The 27,595-nt window shown below is 43.5% G+C and overlaps 1 protein-coding gene across 1 annotated transcript in view; it reads right to left on the reverse strand.

The window, feature by feature from the left end:
* Positions 1-685: 685 nt before the first annotated feature.
* Positions 686-27,595, reverse strand: part of pla1a (phospholipase A1 member A) — a 78,751-nt gene continuing 51,841 nt past the window's right edge. The window contains exons 6-11 of the mRNA XM_070892969.1: positions 21,135-21,227; positions 19,388-19,555; positions 17,237-17,326; positions 3,749-3,863; positions 2,764-2,931; positions 686-764 (exon numbers count right to left, since the gene is read on the reverse strand). Of these exons, the coding sequence (XP_070749070.1) occupies positions 686-764; positions 2,764-2,931; positions 3,749-3,863; positions 17,237-17,326; positions 19,388-19,555; positions 21,135-21,227 (713 nt within the window). The remainder of the gene's footprint in view (positions 765-2,763; positions 2,932-3,748; positions 3,864-17,236; positions 17,327-19,387; positions 19,556-21,134; positions 21,228-27,595) is intronic.

The raw sequence follows: 27,595 nt of genomic DNA on the forward strand, positions 1-27,595 counted from the left end.
AAAATGCCAACCTATGCCATTCTTGGCCAGGCTGACTGAGGAAGTTAAGGATTTGATAAAAACATGCTCAGTTTATATATTTCAAACATTGAAGCCAATCAAAGCCTCCAAAGATGTCACTTTGTGGCCCTACAGAAGTCAATCAGGAAGTGATATCCTTGGAAAGATCAATTGGCTGGAGTGCCCAATCCTCATGATCTTGTGGCAGATGGATGGGTGGGGGTAATTTCAGGGGCAATTAGAGGAAAAATCAGATAAACTAATCTTAATGACAATCTTATTTCACAGATTGAATAGTTTGATTTAAAAACCTGCACAATAGTGGTAGCTACAATGCAACTATATATATGTATGTCCTCTCGTCCAACCTATTCTAATAGTATGCCCGCTACATGTGGTGACCACAATCTGCTGGCTGAAATTTGCTTGAAGTATGGTCTATATTATTATATCATGTTATGACAAATTCTAACAAACTTTCGCATTCAATGCAACTGAAGATAATTCAGGATTCTTCCTTGTTCATAATCTACCCAATAAACTTACACAGTAAAATATGTTGGATTATGTTTTTATCCCTAGAAAGGAACATTTGCAATATTTAAGCCTACTCACTTCTTTTGGTAACTAAAGTCTTGTCTGGCAGCTTTGTTCTTGAAGCAACAGATGTACAGACATTCTGCTTCTACAGACAGTTACCAAACTGGTGAAAAAATAATTCTTTATCTATGACTATATTATAGATACAGCGGGGTGGTCTCTCACTGAAAATAAAATAAAATAATAGTTAGAGTGGGTAACTATTTGGCTTATAGTGCCATAGCTGTTCACGGTATAATCACAGTATAACGTAAAAGTTGCTTTTTTAATACGTAGTACAATGATTTCTTTAACACTCATAAAAACTTTTTCTTCCTGCGAGCCATGTGCTTCTGTGATGTAGACTCTATGTAATTCTTACCACAAACATCTCTCACATGGTTGAGATTGTGAATGATTTACGTAAATACAAGCATGTAGTTCCCCACAATAATGGCACACAGGATTGGTGCACCTACGTGATGTTTCCTTACTACTATTACTGGGCTTCTAATCAGATTACTATTGCCAGTAACAACAACAGCACTGACTTGCATTTATATAGCACCTTTTAATGTGGTAAAATGTCCAAAGGTATTTCACAAGAGTGTTATCCAACAAAATTTGACACCGAGCCACATAAGGAGATATTGGGATAGATGACCAAAGGCTTGGTCAAAGAGGTAGGTTTGAAGGAGGAGAGAGAGGTAGAGAGGTTTAAGAAGGGAATTCCAGAGCTTAGGGCCAAGGCAGCTGAAGGCAAGGCCACCAATGGTGGAGCAATTAAAATTGGGGATGTGCAAGAGGCCAGAATCGGAGGACCGCAGAGATCTTGGAGGGTTGTAGGGCTGGAGGAGTTACAGAGATGAGGAGGGGCGAGGCCATGAAGGGATTTGAAAACAAGGATGAGAATTATAAAATTGAGTCATTGCCGGATTGGGAGCCAATGTAGGTCAGCAAGCACAGGGGTGATGGTGAACGGGACTTGGTGCGAGTTAGGATAGGGACAGCAGAGTTTTGGATGAGCTCAAGTTTATGTAGGGTGGAAGATGGGAGACCGGCCAGGAGATCATTGGAATAGTCAAGTCTAGAGGTAACAAAGGCGTGGATGAGAGTTTCAGTAGCAATTGAGCTGAGGCAGTGGCAGACAGAAGTAGAAGTAGGCAGTTTTGCTGATGGAGTGGTTATGTGGTCGGAAGCTCATCTCGGATTCAAATACAACTGATCCCATTCACCACCCACAGAAGTATTTTAAAGGGTCAATTCTTCAAATAGATGCTTTTGGCAGGGAGTCTGTTGGATAATCATGGGGACAGCATCTGCAATATCTCCATATATGGTCCATAAAATCCTCCCCTAGCAGCAACTGTGCCAGCCCACACAGAATAGCATTATAAGCTCCCTGATAGTTCTGTGGGTAAATTCACTGTATGGTGCAAAACTCCTCTGTCAAGACCAGGAAGATTAGATTATTGGTCTGTGCTGAGTTTGCTGAACAGGTGGGCAGAGGAAACGTTTCAAGGACACTCTCAAAGCCTCCTTGATAAAATGCAACATCCCCACCAACACCTGGGAGTCCCTGGCCAGAGACCGTCCTAAGTGGAGGAAGAGCATCTGAGAGGGCGCTGAGCACCTCGAATCTCGTTGCCGAGAGCAGACTGAAAGCAAGCGCAGGCAGTGGAAGGAGTGTACGGAAAACCAGACTCCCCACCCACCCTTTCCTTCAATGACTGTCTGTCCCACCTGTGACAGAGACTGTAATTCCCATATTGGACTGTTCAGTCACCTAAGAACTCACTTTTAGAGTGGAAGCAAATCTTCCTCGATTTCGAGGGACTACCTATGATGAACCTTATTGGGCATGAGTGCCCTGAGTGTCCTTAGGTTAGGGAGAGCAAAATTAACTGAGTTCCCATTCTTGATTTCTATCCAATGAAAATATACAGATATGCACGTCAGAGGAAGAGAGGATTGAGCTTTCAAAATAATACTCATCTCAGTGAAACAGACTACGAATGTTCACATATCAAGTATGGCTGCTTGGTTGAGAGCTGCTGGTGCATGTGGAATCATGCACCATGATAAATCAACTCATTTAGGAAATGAGGCGAGAAAGAGAAAAAACTTGAGGGAAACAGTCACATTATGTTGATATCTTACCTAGCAATAAGAGAAACTATTTACCTGTCATTCAAAGGGAGCTCCCTAACACGTAACTTCTCAATATGAATTACATAGCTTTTCCGATGCCAACTGGACAACAGTTTAATAATGATGGCATTCATGTTCCCATAGCTGGCATCATGTGATATGACTTTTTTCATTGTTCTTTCTCTTGATTGCTTATTAGGTCTATAAGGAAAACATAAACTGAGAGGTTTAATAATGTAAAAAAAAAGAATGTTTCAACTCTAATTATTTTTCCAGTCTTCCTTCATAGTTATCCAAGCTGGTCGTGTGAAGATTAAAAATGCCATGGAGCAGCTTCTGCTCCGTCACTGTAACTTGGATAGAAGTATGGCAGAAACCCTGTTTCTGCGCATAAATGGGGTTTACACTGCACTTCCAATGAAGTTATTCCACGTTAAAATAGCTTTGGGGTCTTATGTCCCCTGATATAGGACCCTGATTTATCTGAGTCAGGTGGGTGCCTTAACTGCCGAAGATAACAGTTAAAATGTCCATAGGGTGGTAAGTGTACCGCTTAGATTCTATCTCCCATTCCGCCAGTTCCCGCTGGGCGGAGAGAGTTAAAATTCCCACTACAATCTTGGTTCCCGATGATGAGCTTCACCTCAGTTTGTCACTTCATCTTAACCATTTCATTGTATTACAGCCTTGTCATACACTTTGGCCACATTATTGTGTATGTTTCATTGCCAACATGATGACTACAAAAGGACTACAATAACTATCATATTATAACAGAAATGTTGAAAATTAAATTAGCATTCATTGCAAGCTTACATAATGGTCGTGCTTTTGCCTTAACTATTGCATTTGAACTGACGTATTATATGGAACTGCTTGGCTAACATCCAACAGTCTCAAGTACATTGAAAATCCTTTACAAGGGGAGTTTACAGATCAAACTAAACTTCTGTAACTTTTCTGCAAGCATATAAATAAACGTGTGCATTTTTAAAAAAAAGTCAAATTAAACACTTACATTGTTAGTTGCAATTTTGACATGGTGGTGTAGTTGTTGCTCAGGAATGCTATATCAACACGCTGATCACGAGGTCCTAGCTGTTTTAAAAATATTTCGACCAGAAAATGTTTTGCTGGTTGGAGAAAATGCAAAAAATTAATTGATCAGGCATGTATGGATGAATTTTCTTTTGATTTACTGCCAGTTTTGCACACATACGAGGTGCACTGAAGAGGCCATTTTGATTTTTACAGTTGAAGGTTGTTTCTTCTTTGCCTTCTTATCAATTGTATATGTTTGTGGCTTTGTCAAGACCTTTGCTGTGCTGTTTAGTCAGTTGTGCAGAAAGTTCACTTTTGCACTGAGGGTGTTATGTCTTTAATACTCTTATGAATGACTAGTATTGTACTTGAGCTGTTGTGACTTTAGTCCCATTTATTGTAACTCCAGAGTGAGGTACAAGCATGGTGGGCAGCCTTTTATACTGGGCCCTGCACACCTATGCAGGTGAACCTCAGGCCTCTCACCACAGTGCCCTCTGGTGGCACACCTTATGTGACTATACAGTTAGTATACATGGTCTATATACATGACAGAGGGCATGGATTTCCCAATGGGAAACCCTCTGTTCCTATGCTATGAAGAGAGACAGGATGAGGAAATGGAAGAGGCTCAATGTGAGGCACTTAGCGTGAGACATCACAGAAGGGGTCTACTCCCTGCACTCAGATAGCAACTCCATTGGACTTTCAGACCAAGAAGGTCTTACTTAAATTTTTCTGTACTTCACTGCTTCAGAACGTAATGTCTCCCCAAAGAGGCTGTAGCCCTGTGACCCATTTCCAACAGGAGAACAAAAGTACCTGTAACAGTCAACTTCACCGCTGTCTCACATTTCTTTATAACTAGATCGTACCAGGCAGCATCTGGCAACCTTAAGTAGTACACCATTGCGTCAAGAAGGTGACTGATGCTCTGTAAAAGGGCCATGAAAACCATTCTTTCCCAATGGAATTAGGGAAACAAAGGAAAGACTATGCAGTTCTACAGACTGGCAGGGTCCTCATAAGTGTATTATGAGATAACAATTTGACACCGAGTCACATAAGTAGAAATGAGCACAGATGACCAAAAGCTTGGTCAAATAGGTATGTTTTAAGGAAAGCCTTGAAGGAGGAAAGAGAGGTAGAGAGGCGGAGACTAAATGGTAGCACAATTGAGGAACTCTTTCATAGTGCTCAACAAAAATATATTCCAGTGAAAAAGAAGGGTGGTAAGAGAAGGGATAACCAGCCGTGGATAACCAAGGAAATAAAGGAGAGTATCAAATTAAAAACCAATGCGTATAAGGTGGCCAAGGTTAGTGGGAAACTAGAAGATTGGGAAAATTTTAAACGACAGCAAAGAATGACGAAGAAAGCAATAAAGAAAGGAAAGATAGATTACGAAAGTAAACTTGCGCAAAACATAAAAACAGATAGTAAAAGCTTTTACCGATATATGAAACGGAAAAGAGTGACTAAAGTAAATGTTGGTCCCTTAGAAGATGAGAAGGGGGATTTAATAATGGGAAATGTGGAAATGGCTGAGACCGTAAACAATTATTTTGCTTCGGTCTTCACAGTGGAAGACACAAAAACCATGCCAAAGATTGCTTGTCACGGGAATGTGGGAAGGGAGGACCTTGAGACAATCACTATCACTAGTGGGGTAGTGCTGGACAGGCTAATGGGACTCAAGGTAGACAAGTCCCCTGGTCTGGATGAAATGCATCCAGGGTATTAAAAGAGATGGCTGAAGTTATAGCTGATGCATTCATTATAATCTACCAAAATTCTCTGGACTCTGGGGAGGTACCAGCGGATTGGAAAGCAGCTAATGTAACGCCTCTGTTTAAAAAAGGGGGCAGACAAAAGGCAGGTAACTATAGGCCGGTTAATTTAACATCTGTAGTGGGGAAAATGCTTTAAGCTATCATTAAGGAAGAAATAGCGGGACATCTAGATAGGAATAGTGCAATCAAGCAGACGCAACATGGATTCATGAAAGGGAAATCATGTTTAACTAATTTACTGGAATTCTTTGTGGATATAACAAGCATGGTGGATAGAGGTGTACCGATGGATGTGATGTATTTAGATTTCCAAAAGGCATTCGATAAGGTGCCACACAAAAGGTTACTGCAGAAGATAAAGGTACGCGGAGTCAGAGGAAATGTATTAGCATGGATAGAGAATTGGCTGGCTAACAGAAAGCAGAGAGTCGGGATAAATGGGTCCTTTTCGGGTTGGAAATCGGTGGTTAGTGGTGTGCCACAGGGATCGGTGCTGGGACCACAACTGTTTACAATATACATAGATGACCTGGAAGAGGGGATAGAGTGTAGTGTAACAAAATTTGCAGATGATACAAAGATTAGTGGGAAAGCAGGTTGTGTAGAGGACACAGAGAGGCTGCAAAGAGATTTAGATAGGTTAAGCGAATGGGCTAAGGTTTGGCAGATGGAATACAATGTCGGAAAATGTGAGGTCATCCACCTTGGGAAAAAAAACAGTAAAAGGGAATATTATTTGAATGGGGAGAAATTACAACATGCTGCGGTGCAGAGGGACCTGGGGGTCCTTGTGCATGAATCCCAAAAAGTTAGTTTGCAGGTGCAGCAGGTAATCAGGAAGGCGAATGTAATGTTGGCCTTCATTGCGAGAGGGATGGAGTACAAAAGCAGCGAGGTCCTGCTGCAACTGTATAGGGTATTAGTGAGGCCGCACCTGGAGTACTGCGTGCAGTTTTGGTCACCTTACTTAAGGAAGGATATACTAGCTTTGGAGGGGGTACAGAGACGATTCACTAGGCTGATTCTGGAGATGAAAGGGTTACTTTATGATGATAGATTGAGTAGACTGGGTCTTTACTCGTTGGAGTTCAGAAGGATGAGGAGTGATCTTATAGAAACATTTAAAATAATGAAAGGGATAGACAAGATAGAGGCAGAGAGGTTGTTTCCACTGGTCGGGGAGACTAGAACTAGGGGGCACAGCCTCAAAATACGGGGGAGCCAATTTAAAACCGAGTTGAGAAGGAATTTGTTCTCCCAGAGGGTTGTGAATCTGTGGAATTCTCTGCCCAAGGAAGCAGTTGAGGCTAGCTCATTGAATGTATTCAAATCACAGATAGATAGATTTTTAACCAATAAGGGAATTAAGGGTTACGGGGAGCGGGCGGGTAAGTGGAGCTGAGTCCACTGCTAGATCAGCCATGATCTTGTTGAATGGCGGAGCAGGCTCGAGGGGCTAGATGGCCTACTCCTGTTCATAATTCTTATGTTCTTATGAGAGGTTTAGGCAGGGAGTTCCAGAGCTTGGGGCCTAGGCATGGCCACCAAAGGTTGAGTGATTATAATCAGGGATGCTCAAGAGGGCTGAGTTAGAGGAGCACAGACATCTCGGGGGGGTTATGGGGCTGGAAGAGATTGCAGATATAAGGAGGGGTGAGGCCATTGAGGGATTTGAAAATAAGGATGAGAATTTTGAAATCGAGGTGTTGCTTAACCAGAAGCCAATGTAGGTCAGTGAGCACAGGGATGGTGGATGAGCGGGACTTCGTGCGAGTTAGGAGTCGTCAGAGTGCATGTGTGCAAAAAGCCCATATGAACAGGAAAGGCTTACATTTGATTAATGTGCAGCTCTACCTCTCTTTCCTCCTTCAAGACACTCCTTAAAACATACCTCTTTGACCAAGCTTATCCTGTATATGAATGCACAATACACAGGAAGCTACTATTACACTTTCATCATGCGACAATCTATCATGCCAGTGTTCATGACCCGTCATATATGAGGATGGTTGATTAGTGATCAGGGCTATCCCCGGCAGTTATAGCTTACAATGCCAGACAGATATGATGAAGTCCCTGCCACTACATAACGTGCTAGACCAGACTATAGTCATTCTGAAGTCTCATTTTAGTACCTGAATAAATCTGGTGGAGCCCTGCAATGCAGCCCACCGAGAGTCTCCAAGATCATTGTAGCTTGCTGCATTCTACATAACATTCAGTGAAGAAAGTCTTGCTGCTTCAAGGAAGATGAAGGGGATAATGATGAAGATAGAGGGGCAGCACTTACCTCCCCACAGCATGAGGAGCATGCACAGAAAAGGGAGGATGTGGAAAAGGATAGCCAGCAGTCAAAGAATGGAGGATACAACTTATAGCCCAGTACTTTCAATGAATTAAAGCACCTTCACATCCACTTGTTCTCTCCTCCTACACCCTCACAAAATCACTTCCTCTCAAAGACATACCAATCTCCTTCATAAGACAGATGTTTACATTTTCCCTGCCATCATCCAACTCTCAAAAGTTACAAACATACATAGAAACTAACTCAGGACTCCATGTGGTCAAGCTGTATTTACAGAATAACATTCACTCAAAGGTGCCAGAAAATCCATTCATCCTATCTACAAATACTTCTTAAAACCTTGTATACCCTTTGTGTCAGCTAATGACTTGCTCTTGCTCCTAGTCCACTACTTCTATGAGATACTCCCTGAGTGAGACATGTCTTAGTGATGGGTGGCTGGGAAGGTTCCCCTGGAGTCTTAGAGGTTTGAGGTGGACACTTAGAAACATAGAGAATAGGTGCAGGAGTAGGCCGTTCGGCCCTTCGAACCTGCACCACCATTCAATAAGATCATGACTGATCATTCCCTCAATACCCCTTTCCTGCTTTCTCTCCATACCCCTTGATCCCTTTAGTCGTAACGGCAATATCTAATTCCCTCTTGAATATATCCAATGAACTGGCATCAACAACTCTCTGCGGCAGGGAATCCCACAGGTTAACAACTCTGAGTGAAGAAGTTTCTCCTCATCTCAGTCCTAAATGGCCTACCCCTTATCCTAAGACTGTGTCCCCTGGTTCTGGACTTCCCCAACATCGGGAACATTCTTCCCGCATCTAACCTGTCCAGTCCCATCAGAATCTTATATGTTTCTATGAGATCCCTTCTCATCCTTCTAAACTCCAGTTTATAAAGGCCCAGTTGATCCAGTCTCTCCTCATATGTCAGACCAGCCATCCCGGGAATTAGTCTGGTGAACTCCCTCAATAGTAAGAACGTTCTTCCTCAGATTAGGAGACCAAAACTGAACACAATATTCCAGGTGAGGCCTCACCAAGGCCCTGTACAACTGCAGTAAGACCTCCCTGCTCCTATACTCAAATACCCTAGGTATGAAGGCCAATATATCATTTGCCTTCACCGCCTGCTGTACCTGCATGCCAACTTTCAATGACTGATGTACCATGCCACCCAGGTCTCGTTGCACCTCCCCTTTTCCTAGTCTGCCACCATTTAGATAATATTCTGCCTTCGTGTTTTTGCCCCCAAAGTGGATAACCTCACATTTATCCACATTATACTGCATCTGCCATGCATTTGCCCACTCACCTAATCTGTCCAAGTCACCCTGCAGCCTCTTAGCGTCTTCCTCACAGCTCACACCACCACCCAGTTTAGTGTCATCTTCAAACTTGGAGATACTACACCCAATTCCTTCATCTAAATCATTAATGTATATTGTTAAGAGCTGGGTTCCCAGCACTGAGCCCTGTGGCACTCCACTAGTCAATGCCTGCCATTCTGAAAAGGACCCGTTTATCCTGACTCTGCTTCCTGTCTGCCAACCAGTTCTCTATCCAGGTCAGTACATTACCCCCAATACCATGTGCTTTGATTTTGCACACCAATCTCTTGTGTGGGATCTTGTCAAAAGCCTTTTGAAAGTTGAAATACACCACATCCACTGGTCCTCCCTTGTCCACTCTACTAGTTACATCCTCAAAAAATTCCAGAAGATTTGTCAAGCATGATTTCCCTTTTATAAATCCATGCTGACTTGGACCGATCCTGTCACTGCTTTCCAAATGTGCAGCTATTTCATCTTTAATAATTGATTCCAACATTTTCCCCACTACTGATGTCAGGCTAACCAGCCTATAATTACCTGTTTTCTCCCTCCCTTTTTAAAAAGTGGTGTTACATTAGCTACCCTCCAGTCCACAGGAACTGATCCAGAGTCGATAGACGGTTGGAAAATGATCACCAATGCATCCACTATTTCTAGGGCCACTTCCTTAAGTACTCTGGGATGCAGACTATCAGGCCCCGGGGATTTATCGGCCTTCAATCCCATCAATTTCCTGCCTAATCAGGATATCCTTCAGTTCCTCCTTCTCACTAGACCCTCGGTCCCCTATTACTTCCGGAAGGTTATTTGTGTCTTCCTTCGTGAAGACAGAACCAAAGTATTTGTTCAATTGGTCTGTCATTTCTTTGTTTGCCATTATAAATTCACCTGAATCCGACTGCAAGGGACCTACATTTGTCTTTACTAATCTTTTTCTCTTCACATATCTATAGAAGCTTTTGCAGTCAGTTTTTATGTTGCCGGCAAGCTTCCTCTCGTACTCTATTTTCCCCCTCTTAATTAAACCCTTAGCCCTCCTCTGCTGAATTCTAAATTTCTCACAGTCCTGAGGTTTGCTGCTTTTTTTGGCCAATTTATATGCCTCTTCCTTGGATTTAACACTTTCCTTAATTTCCCTTGTTAGCCACGGTTGAGCCACCTTCCCCGTTTTTATTTTTACTCCAGACAGGGATGTACAATTGCTGAAGTTTATCCATGTGATCTTTAAATGTTTGCCATTGCCTATCCACCGTCAACCCTTTAAGTATTATTTGCCGGTCTATTCTAGCCAATTCACACCTTAAACCATCGAAGTTACCTTTCCTTAAGTTCAGGACCCTAGTTTCTGAATTAACTGTGTCAATCTCCACCTAAATAAAGAATTGTACTATATTATGGTCACTCTTCCCCAAGGGGTCTCGCACAACAAGATTGCCAATTAGTCCTTTCTCATTACACATCACCCAGTCTAGGATGGCCAGCTCTCTAGTTGGTTCCTCGACATATTGGTCTAGAAAACCATCCCTAATACACTCCAGGAATCCTCCTCCACTGCATTGCCACCAATTTGGTTTGCCCAATCAATATGTAGATTAAAGTCACCCATGATAACTGCTGTACCTTTATTGCACACATCCCTTATTTCTTGTTTGATGCTGTCCCCAACCTCACTACTATGTTTGATGGTCTGTACACAACTCCCACTAGCGCTTTCTGCCCTTTGGTATTCCGTAGCTCTACCCATACCGATTCCACATCATTCACGCAAATGTCCTTCCTTATTATTGCCTTAATTTCCTCTCTAATCAGCAATGCCACCCCGTCTCCTTTTCCTTTCTGTCTATCCTTCCTAAATGTTGAATACCCCTGGATGTTGGGTTCCCAGCCTTGGTCACCCTGGAGCCATGTCTCCGTGATGCCAATTACATCATAACCGTCAACTGCTATCTGTGTAGTTAATTCGTCCACCTTATTCCAAGTACTCCTCGCATTGAGGCACAGAACCTTTAGGCTTGCCTTTCTAACACACTTTGCCCCTTTAGAATTTTGCTGTAATGTGGCCGTTTTTGCTTTTTGCCATAGGTTTCTCTGCCCTCCACTTTTACTTTTCTTCTTTCTATCTTTTGCTTCTGCCCCCGCTCTACTTCCCTCTGTCTCCCTGCATAGGTTCCCATCCCCCTGCCATATTAGTTTAACTCCTCCCCAACAGCACTAGCAAACATTCCCCCTCGGACATTGGTTCTGGTCCTGCCCAGGTGTAGACCGTCCGGTTTGTACTGGTCCCACCTCCCCCAGAACCAGTTCCAATGCCCCAGGAATTTGAATCCCTCCCTTCTGCACCACTCCTCAAGCCACGTATTCATCTGAGCTATCCTGCGATTCCTACTCTGACTAGCACGTGGCACTGGTAGCAATCCTGAGATTACTATTTTTGAGGTCCTACTTTATAATTTAGCTCCTAGCTCCCTAAATTCATCTTGTAGGACCTCATCCCGTTTTTTACCTATGTCGTTGGTACCTATATGCACCACACCCACCCTTTTCAAAATGTCCTGCACACGCTCCGAGACATCCTTGACCCTTGCACCAGAGTGGCAACATACCATCCTGGAGTCTCTTGTTGTGGCTGCAGAAACGTCTATCTATTCCCCTTACAATAGAATCCCCTATCACTATAGCTCTCCCACTCTTTTTCCTGTCCTCTTGTGCAGCAGAGCCACCCACGGTGCCATGAACGTGGCTGCTGCTGCTCTCCCCTGATGAGTCATCCCCCCCAACAGTACCCAAAGCGATGTATCTGTTTTGCAGGGGGATGACCGCAGGGGACCCCTGCACTACCTTCCTTGCACTGTTCTTCCTGTTGGTCACCCATTCCCTTATTTTAGTGAAGCAGCTGTGCAGGAGGGACCGGCTTCTGGTAGCCTTTTTCTTGCAGTATCAAGGGGTGCTGTGCACTGATACTTTGTCATGTTTACTCATTGGAGGGGGGCCTCAAGGACACAGGCTCATTGTCACTATCCACAGAGACATCCGTAATATCTGTGACCACTCCTTGCAGGGCTCAGATTCAGAGGAGCTACTGGTTTGGTGTCATCACAGAGCGAATGGTCTCAAGCAGATGTTGGAAGTCTTGTGAAAGTGCCCTGTTCAAATCATCTATTGAAGCAATGGTAGCTGTGCAGTAGAGGAACTGAAGCCACTTTGACAGCAGCACAGGATACAACTGCTAGAGTGGATGAAGGAGCAGCAACCTCAGGAGGGAAGGGCTCAACAGCAGGAAGTGCTCCCAGATTCACAGATGCATCCACACCGGTGTTGCTGGCTGAAGGTAGGGCAAGAATGGATCATCTGTTGGACACTGGGGGCAGGAAGCCCCTTAAGAGGGCAGTTCAGGTTTTATGAAGGGAGGTTGCAACTTCCATCCCACTAGGAGGGAGGGACCGTGTATACTTTGGTGTCCTACTTAAGAGAATGTTGTGGTGACTGAACAAAGCTTAGCAGACCAACTGAGATCTCTGAACTTTCTCTGCATGAATCAGTATGCTTTGAGAGTTATCATGCACACTGACATGGGTTTCCATCACCTCCCATGTACTTTGGATGACACATATATGTGGCCTTGGGTGCCAAAGATATCTATCTGCTCCTGAGCTGCATTAACTCCAACAGGACCAAATGCTGGGAACCTTGGAGCTCTTGGTACTGCTTCTTCAGCCTATTCCAGTGTAAATCATGCCTCCACAAAGCATACATCGCAATAAGATCCAGCTGCTGGCTTTTAAAGTCTGCAGCATGCTGGATTCCTTATCCACAAATAAGCTTCCAATATGGGCATTGCACCCATTGGGAGCTCACCCATCTGTTAAACAAAGAATTGAATGTTGCACTCAGAAAATACTCTTTTTCCAATCTAATCCTCTGAGCTGAGAAAGGAGTATTGCCAGCATCTTTCTGCAGGAAACCTGATTAATATACTTCTCAACATGATACATCAAAATGTCTCATTGAATTTTTTGAAGAGGTAACAGTGAGAGCAAACGAGGGTAATACAGTAGATGTAGTGTATCTATATTTTCAAAAGGCCTTTGATAAGGTACTACATAATAGATTAATGTATAAAGTCAGAGAATGCGGAGTTAGGGGACAAGTAGCAGAATGGATAGCTAGCTGGTTTCAAGAATGAAAGCACAGAATGAGTAAAAGGTAGCTTTTCACACTGGCAGAATGGTGGGTAGTGGTGTTCCACAAGGATCAGTGCTGAGACCACTGTTGTTCACAATTTATATTAACGATTTAGACTTTGGAATCAAAAACACAATTTCTAAATTTGCAGATGACACCAAATTGGGAGAGATAGTCAATACTGAGGAGAGCCGCAATAAATTACAGGAAGACGTTAATAAACTTGCAGAATGGGCATATATTTGCAAATGAAGTTCATCACAGATAAATATGAAGTATTACATTTTGGTAGGAGAATATTACTTGGAGGATGAGAGTCTGGGTGAGGGAATGGAGCAAAGGGATCTCGGAGTACAAATACACAAATCACTAAAAGTAGCGAACCAGGTAAACAAGGCCATAAAAAAGCAACCCTAGCGTGTATTTCTAGAGGGATAAAGGTAATGAAGTTATGTTAAACTTGTATCGAACTTTGGTTAGACCACACTTGGAGTAAGTACTGCATACAATTCTGGTCGCCATATTAAAAAAATGATATAGAGGCATTGGAGAGGGTGCAGAGAAGATTTACAAAGATGATATAGAAATTCAAGAGTATACCTATCAGGAAAAGATGAACAGGCTGGGTCTCTTTTCTTTTGAAAAGAGAAGGCTGAGGTGTGGCGTAAAAGAGGTCTTTAAAATTATGAAAGATTTTGATAGAGTAGATACAGGGAGAGTGTTTCCACTTATGGGGAAGAGCATAACTAGAGGCCATCAATATCAAATAGGGAATTCAGAATAAACTTCTTTACCCAGAGAGTGGTGAGAATGTGGAATTCGCTACCACAGGGAGTGTTTGAAGCAAATAGCATAGATGCATTTAAGGAGCAGTTAGATAAGCATATGAGGGAGAAGGGACTAGAGGATTATGTTGATAGAGTTAGATGAGGAAAGACAGGGGGAGGCTCGAGTGGAGCATAAACACTGGTATGGACTGGTTGGGCCGAATAGACTGTTTCTGTGCTGTATATCCTATGTAATCCTACATACACAGATCAGAAAACACTATCACTTCTGTTTGGATGCCAGAAATAGACAACCAATGAAAATGCCAGTAAAACCACAGATTGAAAGTAATCTAGAAGACAATAAAACATATTATCAATCTATAATTTAATTTAATGGATTGCAAATAAAAACATAATCATATTATACATATCTATTTGTGACCCCTAACCCAGCTGCAGAATCACTACATTAGGTAATAAAACAATTTCTGCGTTTACAGGAAATAAAGCCTGTAGTGAGATCATTCCAAAGCCACTTCGAGCTATCTGGCATCCTGCAAAAAAAAAACTAATAAAACAAACCGAAGTAACATAAAAATAGGAACTAGGGAAAATTCCTTTGTTTCTTGTCTGAGGTTGTTTATGTGGGTAATTTCTGATATCAGCTATTTCATTGGAATTAAACAAAGGGTAGTCTCTATCCCACAGGGAAGGATGGGAAAAAGGAAAGGTGAGTCATCTTTGGTACTCTCGCGTACCCGTTAGATACACTGATAAAGGTATGGGATATCTTCTGCTCAGTTTCTTGAAAGAAAATGGTGCATAGAACATATATGTGTGGTTGTGTATATATTTGTATATTTATAAGACCTAAAAAAGTAAGCAAATGTAAATTCATATATTATTACGTTTGGTAGATATGGTCACCTGTCAGTATTCCTCCTGCCTCCATGCACTATAAGCTTGATTACAGATGATTTCACTCCCTGTGTGCTATGTCACAGATCAATCAGTAACAAAGGAAATATAAGATTAGATCATTTAAAGCAATGGTTCTCAGTAATAATATTGTACGTAAGGAACGGTCCCAAAGAACATGAGTCTTCTGAGGGCTCCATTTTATAGAGAAACTGACACAGTAGTAAAATGTACTGCCCTGGCAGTGGGTGCTTCCAAGGTGCCATTGAAAGAGGCTCAGGATGGGTCACTCGTCCATCTTTTTGGCTAGGGATGGTGTGTGACCAACTCAAGAAGGAAGAACAGAAATACTTAAAAAATGATGGTTGAGGGAAAGATGTAGACACACTCTTGTGAGACCTTTTCCCCACAGGTCTTATATTGATCAATATTATAGAATGCAGCAAAGAGGTTGAGAACTGTGTAACTTTGAGAGCTACTGGAAAAGCAAGACCCCTTGGTCCAGCAGGCAGCAGGCCTTGTTGCAGGAGGCTGGGAGGTCTACAACAGCCTGCCTGGAGAAGCTAAGCGTCCTGATCCACTGCTTCTTGCATAGATGCAAGAAAGTGAACTGGGTCTGGCCTCCTAAAAGCACCCCTTCACCTGCTGTCTTCTAATAGGCCCAGCTGCTGCTGGTGCCGGTTGCTGCTGCTACTCCTTTACCTCCAACAGTTCCTCCATCCCAGTGAAACTGGCAATAATAGTACCCAATGATAAGTAAATCGAGCTTCCTGAGGGTAAGTACTGCAAAATAATGTGAGAAAGAAGCAATGTGGAAGCTGGAAACTCTCCTGGCAATCCAAACAGCCCAATGACACATCCTGTGAACCAATTGTGTGCAGGTGAGTGCCCCTTTAAATACTGCTTCAGTGGTTCTTAAAGACCAATCACGTTTTACTGGTGCCGGGTGGGACTTCTGTGATATCACATTAAAATGACTTTGGGGGGGGCAGGGAGGATCCTAATTTTAGCATAGGACCCTGATTTGTATGTATTTATGAGGCTTATGCCAGTCTCTGGTGGGAATCTTGGTTGACTAAAAAAAAACCTGCGTGCTTAAAATGACGGCCAGCAGGAATGGTTTGGTAAGTACTGTGCAGCAATTTTAACCAGCCGCCTGCCTTGGTCCTCTCAGGCGGGCAGGATTAAACTCATCCCTAGACACATAGGAAATCACTCAGATCTGTAGACAGAAAGCTGCGTGGGCAAGCTTTGGCCAGGCTCAGAAGTAGCATGAAGGAGTGAAATTAGGATTATTTTGTTCAAGGAAGACAACCCACTGATGTGTGCTCATTATATTGCATTACGATATGAGACCAATTGTACCAATTGTAATAAGTGAATCCAATCATAACTGTTGCTCTGTTTGTTTATATGCTGCTAAATGATTCATATCTGACTTCTTCTTAGCAAGTATGTCCACGGTCCACCTTTGTAGCAATAGAAAAAGCACATATACAAAAAACACAAATATTTGTCAGATTACAAGAAGATACTACTGTTACACTTCTGGGTGTGCTACTGTACAATTAGGTATCAGGAAATACAGGCACATCCCTAAATGTACAACGTTCAGACCATTTACGCAAGTAATTAGCCCCACTGTGCCTGTAAAATCTTGGGGAGGACCCTAAAATTGTAACATTTATGCAAGCACCATCTATTAAAAGATCAATATTATCATGAATAATGCCTTGAGGCTTTAGTGTATCTCAACTTTAGTCAGGAAGCACAATAGCCGTCAAAAAAACGATAGAGGTTTTGATTTCTTCTGAAGTGTCTAAAATTGAGCCGTTTGAGATTCTACTCTGAGGATATAATAAATTTAGGACAACTCACCAGCCATGGAGCATTATAAATCAATAAGGCCCAATAGTATGTCTGAGTTATATATGGATTAATAAATTGCTGGGACTATGTTACAATGCTGTAACACAATCAAGAGTTCAAATGACACCATAAATCATAAGAGGAAAGCTTATTGAGCTCATACTGGCTCCAAGGCAATCCAGCACCACAATGACCTCTGTAATGCACCATCATCCATCCATTATTAAAATGGAATCATGTTTAGAAAGACAGAACATGCATGTATTAGTGTGGAGGAACAGTACACTCACTTACCACAGAAAGGTGAGCTACTTGATGTCATCAGGAACACTTTAACTTCTTTTGGTTGCACATCTGTGCTCAAGCCCCCACGCTCCAAAAGTCCTATATTGTTGTGAAAACATTTTAATATTATATCTTACACAAGTTTCCTATAAGTGTTACATAAGATTTACTGATGACAGAAATAAGGCAAGGGGGTAGATTTTGACTTTGTGCTATAGTATAAAATGGGTGATAGCAACTCGGCAGCCCGTTTTACATCTCTCCCAAATTTTATTTTTATTAGCTTCAATGGAAATAAAAAATCAGTAGACATATAAAACGGGCTGCTGATTCGCTAGCGCCCATCTTAAACTATTGCAGAAAGTCAAAATTTACCCCAAGGTCTTGGCCCTATCTATTCCAGTAAGGACTTTATTTAAATATCTCCTGTGACATCACTTTTAAAACCTAAGAAAATTAATGCTACAGCCATAATGTTACTGAAGGCTGCTGAGTCGGGATTACTGAGTTAAAAAATATTACTGCTCCTGGTTGCCATATTTCAAAATGCTAAGGGCAAAAATCAAACTCTTGACAAGGAAATGTTGTGAAAAATTAATCAGAATTTGAGTTGATCTAGGATTCCAGTTTCTCATTGTAACATCAGATGCAGATGTGACTCTCGCTACCCAGCTCAATTTGCATAAAATGTCATCAGGAAAATGGTATATAATTTTACAAAAATCATTTGTACTGTATAGCTAAAAACAATCAAAATACAACAAATAGCTGTTTAAGTGAAAGGAAGAGCTATTGCAGAGATCTTTTACAGTTAACTCTGTGTGTGTCTGTGAATGTTATAATTAGCTTGCAATTATTGTGCATGGAACGGTAGTAATTGTGTGAGTTGGCATTAATTGAGCGGATGTTAACTCTTGAACTGGCTCCTGGTAGTAAAAGGTGACCATTTGCTGCTCCTTTATGAATACTTAATGTACTCATGCAGGTGCATTGTCCTATATTTATTATATCCTCAGGGTGGATTCTCAAATCTCTGCTTTTTTAACACAGACATTCATTTGTTTCTTTTAAATAAATTCACATTTCTGCTGAAAAGGCACAAAGGGGGATTTAGTTTTTATATATTCGTATGGGAACTGTGGATGGTCAGCATGTTTAAAGCATGCCCCAATATTTCTAATGCATGTTACTGCAAGAACCAGTCTTAAAAACAGCAGGAGACTATAGTCGAGCAGTTCAAGACAATAGGAGGTGGATTATCAGTCAGATCTGTGTCAGCTGGAGCCATAGAGCAACATCTGGGTGGCACTCTCAGATGAAGCAAAAGTGACCACTCCACTAATCTGCTACATCATCCGGCACTTCTGGACGCCAATAGGGGACATCACTCAGTTCAGTCAGTCTGCAGGTCACTGCTGCATTACTGACGGAACAGATGCTCCCATTATGCAGTTGCATACATCAAGTTCAATAGTGGTTTGCAGCACCACTTGGAGGAGAGAAACTGACTTTACTTGTGCTCTGACGATCTTATACAACAATTCGCCAATGATTCATTCACATCACTATCTGTGCTCCTGAAGAGGGGATCCCCTCCTTTTATCAACAGAAAGGGTTACTGCTCTCTGAACATTTAGATGGTAGGTAACCATTGATGATGGTTCCAGATCCCTGCGAAAGAAAAGTATGTCACTATTTTTTTTTGCCTCCATCTTGCTGCTTGCCCCTTCCCAGAGCTTCAATCTAAACCGGGCTCGCTGCAGGGCTTAATGCATTGTTGTCTTGAGTGTTGCTGCAATTTGCCATCTGCCAAGTGAGGCAGGAGCTGCCCTTGCATTCATCCTGCCTCATTTGTATAGGAGCTCCATGCTGGTCCTGCCAGAAACAGGGGTGTGCCTCATTGGCCAATGCAAATTGGGGGTTCTATGATGTCAATAGGACTTCCATGCAATTTTCAGGTCCCAATGAGCGGTGCATAAGCCATGCATGCTCCACCTATTGGTACTTGTATAGAGCAGCCTAACCAGCGGTTTTTAAATGGAAACCCTGCAGGCAGCTCAAAAACAGGTTAGTTAAATGTTTTAAATGATTTTGGGGGGTCAGGTGGAGCATTATTATTAGTAAACATACTAACAAAACATATCAGCATTTCTTCTGTACCTATGCGTGGACAGCGCCGCAGGGAGTGGTAATTGCAGTCCAGGCATTGTCCATTGGTAAAGTATTCATAAGTCTGACAAGGGAAAGCGACCAATGGACAATGATTCTTGATGGAACTAATATACAGGTAAACTGCTCTCATGTGATCACAGATTAGAAGCTTGTACACTGAAATAAAAGAAAGACAGTAAGCAATGGTTATATTCTCTACCACAGAAAGTAGTTGAGGCCATGCATGCTCCACCTATTGGTACTTGTATAGAACAGCCTAACCAGTGGAATTCTCGACCACAGAAAGTAGTTGAGGCCAATTCACTAAATATATTCAAAAGGGAGTTAGATGAAGTCCTTACTACTAGGGGGATCAAGGGATATGGCGAGAAAGCAGGAAGGGGGTACTGAAGTTGCATGTTCAGCCATGAACTCATTGAATGGCGGTGCAGGCTAGAAGGGCTGAGTGGCCTACTCCTGCACCTATTTTCTATGTTTCTATGTATCATTACCGTTATATTGAAGCTTAAACTACTTGAGAAATTCATTAATAAAAAGAGAAAATGGTGGAAATCTCAGCTGGTCAGGCAGCATCTGTGGAGAGAAACAGAGTTAACATACAAACATAAGAAATAGGAGCAGGAGTAGGCCATACGGCCCCTCAAGCCAGCTCCGCCATTTAATACGATCATGGTTGATCCGAACATGGACTCAGGTCCACTTCCCTGCCCGCTCCTCATAACTCCTTATCCCCTTATCATTTAAAAAACTGTTTATTTCTGTCTTAAATTTATTCAATGTCCCAACTTCCATAGCTCTCTGAGGCAGCGAATTCCACAGATTTACAACCCTCTGAGAGAAGAAATTTCTCCTCATCTCAGTTTTAAATGGGCGGCCCCTTATTCTAAAATCATGCCCTCTAGTTCTAGTCTCCCCTATCAGTGGAAACATCCTCTCTGCATCCACCTTGTCAAGCCCCCTCATAATCTTATACGTTTCTATAAGATCACCTCTCATTCTTCTGAATTCCACTGAGTAGTGGCCCAACCTACTCAACCTTTTCTCATAAGTCAAAACCCTCATCACCGGAATCAACCTAGTGAACCTTCTCTGAACTGTCTCCAAAGCAAATATATCCTTTCGTAAATATGGAAACCAAAACTGCACAAACTATTTCAGGTGTGGCCTCACCAATACCCTGTATAACTGTAGCAAGAATTTATACTCCATCCCCTTCGCAATAAAGGCCAAGATTCTATTGGCCTTCCTGATCACTTGCTGAACCTGCATACTATCCTTTTGTGTTTCATGCACAAGTACCCCCAGGTCCCACTGTACTGCAGCACTTTGCAATTTTTCTCCATTTGAATAATAACTTGCTCCTGGATTTTTTTCTGCCAAAGTGCATGACCTCACACTTTCCAACATTATACTCCATCTGCCAAATTTTTGCCTACTCACTTACCCTGTCTATGTCCTTTTGCAGATTTGTTGTGCCCTCCTCACACATTGCTTTTCCTCCCATCTTTGTATCGTCAGCAAACTTAGCTACGTTACACTCAGTCTCTTATTCCAGGCTCGAAGGGCCGAATGGCCTACTCCTGCACCTATTTTCTATGTTTCTATGTTTCTAAGTCCAAGTTTGAGATCGATGATCCTTCATCAGAACTTTGCCGTAAGTAACTGAATCAATCATGTCAGTGCGGCTAAACCATGCATAGTTAGAAATGCCAAGTTCAGCATACTAAAATGTTACCTGAGAATAAAAATAAACGTCTACAGCCAGGTTGGTCTTTTCCATCATTCAGGTAGAAATCAATATGCCCAACTGGTCGAGAAATTCCAAAGTCTGTAAGTTACCAAAATAATACACGAATACTTGGATTAGGCAGTGGCTAGAAAATTAGAGGAAGGAAATACACACACACTAGTACTGGATATGAGGTATTTGTTAACAGCAACGGTATCAAGGATTGACAATCGATACTCTGCAGTTATCAGACTGTTATGCAGTGTTGATTTTCTGTGTTGCATTTCATAAGTTTCATTTATTACAAAATCTAGAGTTGAGGTTGTTGTTTGATAACTATTTTAAGTCTGTCCTGTCATAGTTATGAAAGTACAGGTCTACAAATACTGTGATGGACAAATGCTCCATATCAACATGCAACTTTCCATGACCTCATTATCTGCAGCACATGGTTTGGACCAATCAGGAGCAGCCCACTCAGCTAGTGAAAAAGGTGCAAAATCTGTGCAAACTCTTTGAATAATCCAGCACCTTCCAATTTTCCTGATCACAGAAGGTCATCATACTTGAGCTACTAAAAAATAAGCCAAAGAGGGGTCATCACACCTTTCCAGAAACAGGACAACAATGTACATTTATAACTATAGAGGCTTTGGGAAAACACACACCAAAAGTAGAGATATGAAACCTCACTATCCCAGTTTGATCGAGAGGGAGCAGGCCCAGTTAAACACACACCTGCACTTTTGAGACACAAAGAATATCATCACAATATATGCAACTTCTATCTTCTCTTCTTAGGCAGTCCCTCAGAGACAAGGATGACTTGCTTTCACACTAAAAATGAGTTCTCAGGTGACTGTTGAGTCCAATGTGGGACCTACAGTCTCTGTCAAGGATGGGGCAGATGGTGGTTGAAGGGCCATTGCCTGAAGGGATGGGTGGGTGGGGTGCTTGGGTTGTCGTGCGCACCTTCCGCTGTTTGTGCTTGGCCTCCGCTTGCTCCCGGCGAAGGGACTCGAGGTGTTCGGCGCTTTCCCGGATGCTTCTTCTCCACTTTGAGTGGTCTTGGGCCAGGGATTCCCAGGTGTCGGTGGGGATGTTGCACTTTTTCAAGGAAGATTTGAGGGTGTCCTTGAAGCGTTTCCTCAGCCCACCTGGGGCTCACTTGCCGTGTTGGAGCTCCGACTAGAGCACTTGTTTTGGGAGTCTCTTATTGGGCATGCAGACGATGTGGCCCATCTATCAGAGCTGATCGAGCGTGGTCAATGCTTTGATGCTGGGGACGTTGGCCTGAGAAAGAACACTGACGTTGGTGCACCTATCCTGCTAATCGATTTGCAGGATCTTGAGGAGGCAGCGTTGGTGGTACTTCCCCAGTGCTTTGAGGTGCCTGATGTACATAGTCCATGGGCTAGACTTTCCACTTGTTTTGCATCGATAGCGCCCACTTAACGTCCATTTGAACACTGAGATGAGGTTTAACGCCAGATATTGCCCAGGCCTTCATAGCAAGGGGATTTGAGTATAGGAGCACGGAAGTCTTACTGCAGTTGTACAAGGCCTTGGTGAGGCCCCACCTGGAATATTGTGTTCAGTTTTGGTCTCCTAATCTGAGGAAGGACGTTCTTGCTATTGAGGGAGTGCAGCAAAGGTTTACCAGACTGATTCCCGGGATGGCAGGACTGACATATGAGGAGAGACTGGATCGACTGGGTCTGTATTCACTGGAGTTTAGAAGGATGAGAGGGGATCTCATAGAAACATAGAAAATTCTGACGGGACTGGACAGGTTAGATGCAGGAAGAATGTTCCCGATGTTGGGGAAGTCCAGAACCAGGGGACATAGTCTTAGTATAAGGGGTAGGCCATTTAGGACTGAGATGAGGAGGAACTTCTTCATTCAGAGTGTTGTTAACCTGTGGAATTCCCTACAGCAGAGAGTTGTTGATGCCAGTTCATTGGATATTTTCAAGAGGGAGTTAGATATGGCCCTTGTGGCTAAAGGGATCAAGGGGGGTATGGAAAGAAAGCAGGAAAGGGGTACTGAAGGAATGATCAGCCATGATCTTATTGAATGGTGGTGCAGACTCGAAGGGCCGGATGGCCTACTCCTGCATCTATTTTCTATGTTTCTATGTTTCTATTTAGGCACAAAATGGAAAATAACGCCCACTTATCGCTCACTTATCGCGCAGCGTTACTTTCGGCATCTACTTAATGCCGAGAAATAATAATACCGCTCGCCCACTTTTTTTTGTCGTAAAGATCATAATTGCCGAAACTAACGCCCAAAATATCGCCGTGTTACTTTCGGCACCTCGCACACATATCGACAAAAATATTTATCAACGAAAAAAACCACTGTGAAAAAGTTGCTTTCACCTGAACTAATCACAGCGGTATGGACGCCATTTTGTAAATCGCAGGTCGCTTCATTTAAAAGGCTGCTTCAACTTCTGGGGAGTTTTGATGTACTATGGAGTTCTTTTAAGATGATTTGAACATCTGAACAATCATCGTATCATACTAAGGATGAATGGAATTTAGTTTAGGTGTCTTAGTGGGAAAAATTATTGTTTGTGAACAATAGCTATAATATAGTTATTGGAATGGGGCCTGTCATTTCTCAGCCTGTCTTGATGACCATGCACATGCTGCAGACTAGAGATGGCAGAAGGTATATTCAACAGCATTATGTGCCCTATCTAAGACATGCCAGACTGCTGAGGAGGATGAGACCTTACACCCCACGCACATACAGGGAGAAGCAGTCTTACCTGAACTTGTTCGATAACACGTGCCTTAGGAGACTGCGCTTCCGCAAAGAGGTTATCAGTGAGATATGCCAGCTCATCAGGGGAGATCTGCAGCCTGCCAGCACCATCAGGACCGCACTGTCCGTCGAGGTCAAGGTCACTGCGGCACTTTCCTTCTACGCATCGGGTTCCTTTCAGGCCACAGCTGGCGACATTTGCGCTATATCTCAGCATGCCACACATTGCTGCATTCGACAGGTCACTGAAGCCCTTTACGCATGCAGGTTGGACTTTATCAGCTTCCCTATGACCAGGGAGGCTCAGACTGAGAGGGCTTTAGGATTCTACCGAATTGCTAACTTCCCCAAGGGCAGGGAGCAATAGACTGTACACACATCGCCATGCGGGCACCTTTTCAGGATGCAGAGGTTTTTTGGAACCAAAAGGAATTCCACTCCCTGAATGTGCAACTCGTTGTTGACTACCAGCAAATTATTATGGCAGTGAATGCAAAATTTCCATGCAGCATCCATGATGCTCACATCCTGCGCGAGAGCACTGTATCTGACATGTTTACCAGTCAGCCACAAGGTCAATGCTGGATGCTTGGTGACAAAGGATATGGCCTCGCCACCTGGCTGATGACCCCCCTGCGTAACACCCACACCGAAGCCGGGAAGCGATACAACGAGAGCCACAGAGCCACTCGCAATATCATCGAGAAAACCATTGAGTGCTTAAACAGCGCTTCTGATGCCTAGACCACTCAGGAGGCGAGCTCCTATACCACCCTGAGCAGGTAGCTCAATTCGTGGTGGTGTGCTCCATGCTGCACAACTTGGCTATCAGGAGGGACAAGGATTGCCGGAAGGGACTGCTGGTCCACCTCAGGAGAGAGAGGAAGAGGAGGACGAGGAGCTGGATGCTGACCTCGGACCAGACAATCAGGCTGACGATGAAAGCATGCCCCCGCCCCTCTCTAGACTGCAGGAAAGGGCCCATGGTGGCTACATAGCTGCAAGACTCTTGTGTCAGCAGCTCATAAATGAGTGCTTTGCTTGAAATAATATTGGTGGTATTTACAAAGCTGCAACACTGCTGTGTCTGCAGCACATACATCAATGGTGGGCATCACCTTGGTGACAGTTAAAGTTTAAGTTGATTCAAGTTAAGTTTAATTATCCACTTTCATGTTAAGGAATCACCAGTGTGTAATAGTGCAGCTGTCTGCGACAATGCGCAACAAGGTTATATTAAATAAAAAAACATTTAATGAGAACATTTGTATGAAATCATAATTATAACTGTAAAAAACACTCCACCCCAGCCTACAACAAATTTATAACATTTATATATTCATTAAATCTTTCACATTTCCAACCACAGTTCATAAACATCGAACTCAAATGCAAAAAAACAAGGTTCCCTCCCCGCCCCTTCCCCCTAACCTCCCAACAAAATAGCAGCAACAACATTAAAATACTGTGAACAAGACAACACCTGCGGCCATGCACCTCACTTTCCTTCCCCCCACCTCCCGTTTCTCCTCCCCACCTCTACCCCTCCTGACTCCAAGCTGCCTGGCCAAGGAGCTCCTCAGGCTCTGCTTCATTGGGGAGGGGGTATGACAGCAGAACCGCTGGTTGGACGGATACAGGAGAGGACAGTCCCGAGATGGGAACGTGCTCCGAGCCAGAAGCAAGATCTTCCTCCTGGCTCCCTTGTGTCATTGGCAATGGGGGTGCGGCACCTTGGGGTGCAGTGCCGTGCTCCGGGACCACTGGGAGCCCTCTGGCACCAGTGTTCCTGGCTATCACCTCTAGCGCCTCCGTCATCCGCGGCACGTACTCACACATGCTGGCCATCTGTTGGGATATGCCCCCCATTGTCTGTAGGATCTGCTGACCTATGTCAACACTCCTACTGGACAAGTGTACCATGTCGCTGCTCAGATCTGCCGATCCTGGAGTAGACCTGCTGCGTCCCCTTGGTCCGCGCCGTCCTGGAGACACCTCGGGTGCCCTGCGGCAAGGTGCTTGAGCCCGGTACTCCACAGTGGAGGAGGGAATGGCTACAGGAGCATTAAATGTCATCAGGGTCGACTGTATTATGGAGCTTGGCGATGCAGGCTCCTCGAAGTCCGCACCCTCATCCGTAGAGAAGGCACCCTGCAGCTCCACGGGCGATAATCGGGGCTCCTCAGCACCAGATGCACCATCGTCTGGCGACTCCGGCCCCGCACGACCAGCTCCTGGGCTCGGTGGTGTTGCATGGGGCCACGCTGCTAGCTGAGCTACAAAACATAAATGAGGTGATTAGAGGAGAAGGGGTGCTAGGGTCACAAGGTGAGTCCAACACTACACACAGCATATGCACACAAAAGCACCACCTCTATCAAAATCATCACAGACATCACATTTCATGACCATGACCAAATTCTGCATTGCAATGATCCTCAGGAGGCAATCATTATTTAGAGAACACTTTTATCAATCATGTATCATATATTATTCGTCGGATATGAGTGGGTGTGACATATATTGACTTTACATCACGCAATGGTGTATACTTTACTCACGTGGCATCACATCGGGTTCTACTGCTGCTTGCGTGGCCGACCGGAGATGGCTCCCCACTAGTGCCAGCACCGGCTCCTCGATGTCGGTGAGCTCGCTGTTGCCTGGGGACGTGCCACCCGTTCACCTCTGCTCGGCCCTATTCCTCGCAAGCTACTTCTGTAAAAGGTAACACCAGCACGACATGGCATGAGATCATTGTGTGATATCATCGCTAGGTACTGTCACAGAGACTGATACAACACATTACGATAATTATCATTCTTTACCTAAAGACGTACACTGTTATCGCAGATTTTGAGTAAAACATTCCCGGTATAAGTGCAAGACATCACATCTGATTTTAATCAATCATTACACTTACAAATCAAATTATACAAATATATATGTAAATGTAAATAAATGTAATACTTACTCTGGCGGACCCGACAATGTCGTTCCAGCATTGGTTGCCCTCACGCACCTCGTTGGTCGCTGACAAGACCATCTCGGCCCATATCCTCTGGTAGACCTTTGGGGTGGGCTTCCCACGCTCACCCTGGGTCAATTGACCTAAGCGTGACTCCGCCTCCTACAGGAGGGAGGCATTTGCCTCGTTGGAGAATCTCCTCGCTCGTTTGCGTCCTCCCAATTGTTCCTCTCCCACCTCACTACTTTCGTCAGCGTCAGTCTCCACAGCGTGCTGTGTCGCCTCCTCCATCCCTTACATTTTAAATATTATTTTCTCGACAGAAACTCGGTGGCAATGTTATTTGTGCTCAGTAGGCCTTTTGCTGCTGGCAAATCTCTCACCTGCTTCCCAAAACAGCCAAACAAGCACACAACATACCCACACACGCTTTCAGTTCCTCCCTGCTCCCTCTCTCTCTCCTCTTCTGCGCATGTATTGATGACCCCTGACCTCCTGAAACCCGGTAAATGACCGTTGCCATGCCTTTACTATGGACGCCAACACTTTACGGCAAAAGGTCAAAAAATTTAACGCAATGACCATTTCAGATCGCTCGCAGAAACGCCCATTTTATAAAATGGAAAGTTGGGGTTTTGAAAATGGGTGATAATCTGGCGATCTCAAAACCCATATTTACCGCCAACGCTGGAAATAACACCCATTTTTGGGCGATCTGCACAA

This window comes from Pristiophorus japonicus, chromosome 11 (genome assembly GCF_044704955.1).
Source record: "Pristiophorus japonicus isolate sPriJap1 chromosome 11, sPriJap1.hap1, whole genome shotgun sequence".
In the NCBI taxonomy this organism is placed as follows: domain Eukaryota; kingdom Metazoa; phylum Chordata; class Chondrichthyes; family Pristiophoridae; genus Pristiophorus; species Pristiophorus japonicus.